The following is a 9035-nucleotide window of genomic DNA, read 5'->3' as shown; positions in this document are numbered from 1 at the left end:
GAACTCCCAAGTGCAGCTTGGGGAGTGGACGTAGGAGCAAGAATTGGCTCCGAACCACTATAAACCTCTCTGTGTTTGTATTAGTTCTTGTCTCTTTCTCTCTCTTCACTTATTGCATCTAGTGATTTAACTAATTCACTTGCAATAGATTTAATTAATCATTCACATAATTTTTAATTGGTCAATATTTAATCAAAACCCAATTCACCCCCTCTTGGGTTGTCTCCTTGGGCAACACATCCCCTAGATTTGGGTTGACTGCATGGTCATTAAGACCATTGCGAACTCCGAACTCATCAACTATTACCACTCTTCTGATTCTATCATTGAACGCTCTTTGTCGACGGATGGGGTCCTGGGACCAGTTGTTTAGATACCATAGATCCATCTGAAATGGCTGCCTGCGATTCGACGTGCTCACTTAGGTGCAAAACCCAATGCTTTATAGTGATAAATCACGACTCATCACAGCATAATTGCATCTTGTCAGCTGCAGTTGATCAACTCTTGTTTTCGGAAAGTAAATTGTAGGTTGCATTGGGCGGTCACAAGCATTTGGAGTGGATATGAATTGGTTGCTTGCATACTTGTATTCTTGTCAATATTACCATTCTTTTGTTTGCCTCTCCAGACCTCAACCACTGCCTCTTATGCATTACCGGTTCATCTCGAGGCCTTTTCCAGTTATCAAATTTTCAATAATTTTCCGCTTCTTTGCGAAGTTCTTTTGGTTGCCGAGAACAAAGTTGGGTGAACCGCCTGATCCAGTTGTTGGACCAAGTCCTGCCAGCATAACGTTCGTACTCGTTGCACTGTTCTTTGTAATGGAACTACATTTCAAAATATGGCAAAAAAGTTGGTCCTGCTTCATCAAGACATTCAACAGTCACTGTTACTTGTGCATTTGAAAAGCTTAATATGCAAAACAGTAATTTAAAAAAAGAAAAACATTACCATTGGCTGATACCATCACTTGTATAGGAACCTAGGAACCTAGATTTCTCAAGATCCAAGCTCATAAATTAAACCAATTCCTATTTCTTTGAATCTTTCCAAGGGAAGAGCATATATGACTGTGGGATTCAAGAAAACAAGAATACGAGTACAGTGGGGGAAAGTGGGCAAATGTGATCTGAGATACAATAGATTCAGGGTTCACTATCTCTATCTCCAGAGACCCAATTTGTTCGAGTCCTTTCCCATTTACCTTGATGGCTGCCTTAGCCAACCAATTCACAGCTTGCTTAGCTTCATGTAGATACTAAAGGCAAGAATTTTATATCCTGCATGAAAATGCAATCAAAGCTATTCTCTTTCCATGATAAGGATCGTTAAGTCGTGATATGTTCAGCGAGGCCCAACATGCCTGTTGAACGTTCAGGGTTTTTGATTGAATGCAGAATGATATTTTTCATATGGTAAAACAAGTATGTTGTTAATCCAAATTATTCATAAAGAATAACTAACATCCTTTACTTACAAACAGCCTCAGCAGGTCCACAGCATGCTGGGATCCTAAGAAAACAAAATGCCACAAAATCCTAAATAAAAACAAATACAACAACAAGCAGGACTACCATATGCATGCCCTCACCAAATTTGGAATAGAATTGAACCAACAGAAATGCATCAATATCCAGAGCATATTATTCGTCCTATTGGGGCAGATACAAAGACTTGCATTGCAAAGAATACACGAAAATAAGCTGAATAAAGTTCACAAGCCTGCTGAAACCAGTCCATGCAAGGTCACGATCCCGATCACAACATTCTGATCATCAACAACTGGCAAGAATTGCACAGCAGATGGTGGTGATTCCATTTTCTGCATTGCTTCCACTGCCATCGCATCCGGGCTGATTGTTCTTGGGTTTCTGGTGGACAATAAACATACATCAGAAAAAGGTAGAGCAGCTATAATCTAAAAGAACAAGCCATGGATTACTTCGGTCAAAATTATTATAATACAACCTAAAGACAGCAGCTTATGAAAATGGCTAATAACCTAAACTACATCCTTCTTCGCAGATTATCCTGATGTCATTTGGCAAGAAAGAAGTACTTGATACAGTAGTAGGCATGATGTCACGAAAGTATCAGCATTTTAACTTGTCAATTGGCATAAGAACACCGGATTACTTCCCAACTAGAAAAATAACTTGATCCAAATCATATCATAATTTCCAGATCAGAAATAGGCCAAATCACAATTTGTTTCTCAAAACTTTGCCACCATGTAGGTGTATACTTGCCAAGGATGGCCAAATCGTACTGAGCCGGCTGGTTCGGGGCCATTGAATTGGACCGATCTGAGACTAGCATAGTTATGCTATTTAATCGAGACTTGGGATGGTTTTCTTAGCACCCCCCCCCCCCCCCCCCCAACTTGGGCTCCGCCTGCTCGTGATTTTACCGGCTCAAGATATGCGAGAGATCCCCCTCCCTACTCGTGAACCCCACCCTGAGCCTACGTTTGAGAGTCAAGTAAGCTCCTCCCCCCTTTCTCTCTCTTGTTTGGGTTAGGGTTAGGGTTTTCCTCAACCCTCCACCTTCCTCCCCCCCTCGCTAGCTCCAATTAGGGTTTGGATTTTTCTCAGCCCTCCCCCTCCCTCTCCAGCTCTCCCGATATGCCTCGGAGTGGCACGATAAAGAACCGTATTGTGCCTAACCAACGTTGGCCAGTACGCCCTCCGATACCAATTCAGTGAATCTTATTATCTAAAGCTAAATGGGTATTATCAACAACCCCATAAAGATTTCATGTTTCTAGAAAGTTGAACAACGTCATGATTAGCAGCGTAATAACATAAAATTTACAATTGATTTTTTTTAAGTTGAAGTAATACCTGTAGTGTGAAACAAATCAACACATGCAATGATAAATTTTATGTGAGTTTTGAGGATGACAGCCATTTATACTTTGATTCTATCCATCTTGTCAGTAGAGCATTATCAGACACCAATATGTAACAGGATCAGCATTAGCTGATGCTAGGGGTCCGACTCCAATATGTTGGCTTATTCAGTTGAGCATTGATCTTTTAATATGTAATTGATTTATTGCTGATTTCAAAAACAATAAGACATTTTATGTCAAAAATGCACTTCTTCATTTTAATGAAGCACATAAAGCATTACAAGTATCCATATCATGCTGATGAAACGTACACCTTTAAATGCTATCCCTCCTTTTTTTAATGATCAAGCAAGATTCAGCTCATAATTTATTAATATTCATATCATATTGCCTCTGTAATTTCTTCCCTTTTTTTCCTCCTTTTCTACCTAACTGAACCACAGCAAATCGGAATATGCTAAGATTACTTACACTCTTCATCTTCTATATTCCTTTTATACTTCATAGCTGATTCAAGTTCATTACCATGCATTTGGTAAAGGTTAGTCGTGGAAGTAGAATGGACAGAAGTCAGATGGCTGGATATGAGCCATCAAAATAATGTTTCCATGTATAGCAAGTGCATTAGAGTTGTGAGATAGGAAAGAACTAAGACATCAGGGATGTCAACTATGACAAAAAATTTAAAATGATGTACATTGTACCTTTTCAAATAGCGAAGAAGAATTTGGTAACCAAACCCTAATTGATTGAATCAGGCTTATTAGTTGAAGTTTAATCTTTCCATGTTTAAGACTTAAACTCATGCTATGAACATGTAACAGAAAGCACAGTGGAAAGGCTTAACGGATGGACTTATAATGTGAGAGTTCATCTTACAGCTACCGACAAAACGCTACCTAGTTGGATCATGCTATTCATATTCAGCTTTATTGTGGTTTGGGAAGTGCATTTGATCAACATTTGCAGAAAAGACATATAAAAGATCATTGGGCTGTTCAGAGCTGCAATACAGCAGAAAATATATTTTCTGTAACCATTTTCAGTATCCAGGTATTGCGACTCCAAGTGGCTTTTTAAGTATGCACTTGACTTATTTGGAAGCTCGCACTGATTTATTTTCAAATACACCTGGAAAGGCTAAGTTGTTAGTTTCCTATAATGTTGCCATCTCGCTCATACCCAATGCAAATAGAAGCAGCATTATTCTGCCCTCTATTTTATGGAAAAGAAGGTGACATGTACTAACTAAAATGAAAATAAAGTGCTAAAAGCCTGCGAGATCATAGTAGATCATAAAAAGACAAGATGACAGAAAACAACATCAAAAGGATCTAGCATCTGATTGCTCGAAAGAATAATGTGGAGATTTTTCCTACTTTTCATTAATTGAGAGACAAAAAAGCCTACCTATTGCACATCTGACCAACTGTGAGATCGAAGATGGTTGCACCATTAGCCTTCAGTGTACGTCGCAGGTCACCATCTGTAAAGGTTCCAATCAAATGGTAGTTATCATCAACAACAAGCAGACATCCACATCCTTTACTTGTCAGCTCTGTAAGCTGATCCATTATCATGTCTCCCTCCTTGCAGATGGGAAGCTCCTCCTGCTTCTTCATGACGTCTTTCACCTGCAGAGGAATAAGTGGATCACCGTATTGGATAGCTCTAGAGAGATAACTCCAGAGAACAGGAACACTATGAACCTCTATATTGCCAGTCCATGGTTGCTAAATTATGCATCAACCAGAATGTCAATTATTCTCATGCCATGCATTTTCAAAGAAGTCCCCATTGAATGTATATATTTCCAATTTTGACATTTATTTAAAGCACAGTATCAATAAAACTTTTATCATAAAGCAGAAAGAAATGAAACTATACCATCCTAGAATTAGATCCCTCGTTGAAACTGACAATTAATCAGCAAATAATGAGGCTAGTTCACTGGTTACATGGCACTAAAAACTATATGATATATGAAGACAGCCACCAAGGTAATGTACATTTATTCACTTTGCATTGTTTTAGAATGATTGGAATGGAAACTCTGGCAGTACATTTTTAAATTCACAGATATTTCCCATTCAAAATTTGCACTTACACCAAAGAAGGCCAGCAGAAGAGAAGAATACAAACAGAGAATCACTACCTCATATTGTAGAAAAACAATTTCCGCAAGAAAACAAATTTAAATCTAACAACAGATAAGATATACTGACCGACAGAATTAAGATACTGACCTAACAATAAAAGACTCATAATATCCACATTTCATAGACTTAATAAGAAATAATACCTAGCAAGCAGACCCAGATCTTATCATAAAAAATCGATTTTGTACCAAGATAAAAGCAAAATAGCCTAAACATACAAAATTTACAATATAAGCTCCAGGAATATCCCACATTCAGAACCGGCATTCTAAACTCAAATGTTCAATTAAAACAGGGGATGAAGAAAAAAAAAGAATAAGCAAAGCAGCCTAGACCTTGGAACCAAATTAAAAAGTTATATATCTCTTTTGAAACGAAAATGATATAACCCATCTCCAACTGGCGATATTCGGTCAAAAAAAAAAAAATCGCCCAAATGGGTTGAATCCATGAAAGTTTAAAAGAAAATGTCATATTTATCCAAAAAAATCATAGGGTTACCCAGATCTGGAGATCGGATCGGATCACTAACCTTAAAGATAAGGCTTTTTCCGATCTTGCCGGCGGGGTGGTTGGCGGCGTACTGCTCCCGGGTGAGCTTCTTGGCCGCCATCAGAGCGGCGACGACGGTGTCACCGAAGACCATCTGGATGGAGGTGGACGTGACCGGCGCGAGGTTAAAGGGGCAGAGCTCCCGCTGGAGGGGGAGATGGACGCTCATGTCGCAGAGGGCGGCGAGGGGGTTGCCCTCGACGGAGGTGACGGCGATGAGGTAGGCCCCCTTGGCGCGGGCGCAGGGGACGAGGCCAAGGAGTTCATCGGAGGAGCCGGACTTGGAGAGGAGGACGAGAATGTCACCGGGGAAGAGGGCGCCGATGTCGCCGTGGAGGGCGTCGGTGGGGGGTAGGAAGGCGGAGCGGACAAAACCAAGGGTGGAGAGGGTCTGGGATAGCTTGTGGGCGACGATGCCGGACTTGCCGACGCCCGAGAAAAAGACGGCGCCGGGGGCGTCGAGGAGGGCCTGGGCGAAGGCGGCTGCCTGGTGGAGGTCCACGTGGTCGAAGAAGTGGTCGAGGTGACGGCGCTGGGCCTCAAAGAGGCGGCCAAGCTCTCCGGTGTCGATCGCCTGCCAACCGGCCGCATTGTCGCCGGCGGCGGCGGGGGGCGGAGGTGAGGGGAGCGAGCCCATTTTTTTTCGCTAGCTTCCCTTTCCTCGACGCGGAGGGAAAGGAGGAGGAAATCCCGCGATTTTGACATCTGGAGACCAGGGGGAATTGTACAGACTTACGCGTAGAAAGTTCTATGCAGACGAATCTCTGCCGTTGGATTTGGTGAAACGGAGCCGCCAAAAGCGAAATCTGGCGTGTCACTATGGATGGAGGATCTATGATGTGATGTCCCCAGAGGAGGGCCTTGAAGTTATGAAGCCCCTGTAGATTCCCAAACTTGTTGGCAACCGGATATGTTGAGCAGCAAGGAGGGATGAAGGATGGGATTTCACGCGGTTTACGAGAGGGATCTATAAAAATTTTCTAGCTGCCAGATATTTAATTCTACATTAATTATATATAACTCTATATCAGCTATATACTAAATAAATTTAATTATTTTTATAGGATAAAAAAATCTAAATAATATTTTTTGACCTTTTTTTAATAAAATTTTAGATTATGACACTAAGTGATTGTTAATTTTCAGCATTTTAACTCGAGAATATATATATATATATATATATATATATTCAAAGATACTCTACTTGGTACAGAATTTATTAAAAATTAAGAATTTTTTTCATGAATACCCTTTCAAAATTGATATTTATATGTATACCATCTGAAAATACTTATTTTGCTATTCTACCCTTTTTTATTCTTATTATTGCATATGTACCCATGCCATCTAGCGTCGTTAAAAAATTAACGGTTTTAACCATAAAATGACTAAAATATTCTTAATGGATAGACGTGCAAATAAAAATATTTATAAGGGTATACAATCAAATAGCAACTTTACAAAAATATTCATACAATTTTTTATATTTAAAAGGGTATATGTTGACCCCCTAATGGATTTTGATGAATACAAAACACTAGAGCATAATTCCATTATATCTTAACAATTTAATTAAGGAACTCATGTGTTTTATCTAGAATATTGTTGAGAAATGTCTAGGCAAGTTCCCATAATTTTTATGAATTCATTGAAGAACATTTTGAGTTAATGAAAAAGTTCAGGGACAGCCGAGACGTCTCCTGGTAGTTTCAGAGACGTCTCTAGCACAAACAGGAAGAACTGGCACACTTGGAGACGTCCCCGGCACCTGCCGAGTCGTCCCCGCGTTAGCGGAGTCGACTCTCTCAGTAGCGGAGTCGACTCTCTCAGTGGCGGCAGAAAGGCAGTTTTCAAGAGATATGCGCGAGACGTCCCCACTGTACGCCGAGTCGTCCCCGCAGGTAAAAAGGAGAGTTCCCGAGTCGCCCCCAAGATAGCCGAGACGGCTCTCTCAGGGTTTTCCAGAGAATGGTTTTTTCGGTGATAAGGCAGCGGAGTCGACCCTGAGACAGCGGAGCCATCCCCATGCATAAAGTGCAGACAAGCCGAGACGTCCCCGTAAAGTGCCGAGTCGACCCCAGACAACATAAAAAGTAAAATCCTGTAGGCGAGACGTCCCTCGTTGTAGCGGAGACGTCCCCGGAGCGCCTGGGACGCGACTGACAGCTTTTCAGGTTTGGTTTGAATTTCAAATCCTTCTCTTTTTGTTTCTAATGGCTATATTTGCTTTTTGGGCTATAAAAAGGGACCTCTTAAGTGGTTCTCAACAACTCTTCACCAACCAAAAAGCTAGATCATTCAAGAGAGAAGTTAGAAAGAAAAGCTCAAGGGAGTGAGTGCATTCAAGGAAGGAAATCAAGTATTCTCAAGTCTCCCAAGCGATTTCAAGCTCAACCACTCTTGTGCGCTCGGGATTCGAAGCTCACACTCAACCCTACGCGCTCCACCTCGGAAGAATCAACATTTCCCACGCTTCCAACGGCAAAAGGATTCTTCCGGGTTACATTATTCATAATTGTTATATTTGCTTCTCAGAGCTTTTATTTCCTTTTGTAAACTCTTTTATTGTGGTGCTTGTTCCAGTCAAGGGACTTGGAACAAGGGAAAGGCATCCCAAGCCTAAGAGAAATTGGGGGTTTTAGGGTTTGTTGTGAGCCCGGTGTAAAACAACGAGTTGGGTAGTGAACTCGCAAAACTACCGTACTGTAATCTTGGATTATAGTGGAAATTCCCAAAGGCGCTTTGGGGAGTGGATGTAGGAGCGGTGAAGGCTCCGAACCACTATAAAATCGTGTGTTTGTGGTTGTCTCTTCTTATCTCTTTATCTTTATTTTAGTTCATATATTTGTGTGTTTTATTTTTAATTAGGCAAAAAGTTTTTAAAACACCCAATTCACCCCCCTCTTGGGTGACCATCTCTGGGCAACAAGTGGTATCAGAGCCGGTGCTCTGTGTATTTCTTGAAAGACCTAACCGTCTTAGCCAAAGATCTAGATGGCAACACCCTTTAACAATGTTCCTGCCGAGGGGCAAGCAACCAATAGACCTCCACTCTTCAATGGGACAAATTATACCTATTGGAAGACGAGAATGAGAATTTTCATTCAAGCACAAGACTATGCCTTGTGGAGGGTTATAGTCAAGGGACCACAAGAACCATCACACGTGGTGAATGGCATTCGAGTTCCCAAACCTGAGGAGGATTGGGATGAGAATGATGATAGGATGGCTCAACTCAATTCTAGAGCCATGAACTCATTATTTTGTTCTCTAGATGTAAATGAGTTCAATAGAGTCTCTACATGCAGTTCCGCTAAGAAAATATGGGATAGGCTTGAAGTTACCCATGAGGGTACAAATCAAGTCAAAGAGTCCAAAGTGAACATTCTAGTTCATAAGTACGAATTGTTTAAGATGGAACCTAATGAAACCATCACATGCATGTTTACACGTTTTACCGAAATTAT

General features: G+C 41.0%; 1 protein-coding gene across 1 annotated transcript; it reads right to left on the bottom strand.

Moving 5' to 3' along the window:
* Positions 1-1432: 1432 nt before the first annotated feature.
* On the bottom strand, positions 1433-6274 carry LOC103718817 (putative arabinose 5-phosphate isomerase). Its single transcript, XM_008807807.4, has 3 exons — positions 5549-6274; positions 4268-4491; positions 1433-1874 (listed from the first exon to the last, which is right to left on the bottom strand). Exons 1-3 carry the CDS (start codon positions 6203-6205, stop codon positions 1718-1720), a joined length of 1038 nt encoding a protein of 345 aa, XP_008806029.1. The 5' UTR covers positions 6206-6274; the 3' UTR covers positions 1433-1717.
* Positions 6275-9035: the final 2761 nt, after the last annotated feature.

The sequence above is a fragment of the Phoenix dactylifera genome, chromosome 5, assembly GCF_051530095.1.
Source record: "Phoenix dactylifera cultivar Ajwa chromosome 5, Ajwa_hap1_PhDact_Kaust_v1.1, whole genome shotgun sequence".
Lineage (NCBI taxonomy): Eukaryota > Viridiplantae > Streptophyta > Magnoliopsida > Arecales > Arecaceae > Phoenix > Phoenix dactylifera.
This window is presented reverse-complemented; position numbering and strand designations above follow the sequence as displayed.

Coding starts and splice junctions, on each gene's coding strand:
- LOC103718817 (XM_008807807.4), bottom strand. CDS start 6,205: ATGGGCTCGCTCCCCTCACCTCCGCCCCCCGCCGCCGCCGGCGACAAT. Junction 4,492..5,548: donor GAAAAAGCCTTATCTTTAAG/GTTAGTGATCCG, acceptor ATTCCTCTGCAG/GTGAAAGACGTCATGAAGAA. Junction 1,875..4,267: donor GTTGGTCAGATGTGCAATAG/GTAGGCTTTTTT, acceptor ATTGTCCACCAG/AAACCCAAGAACAATCAGCC.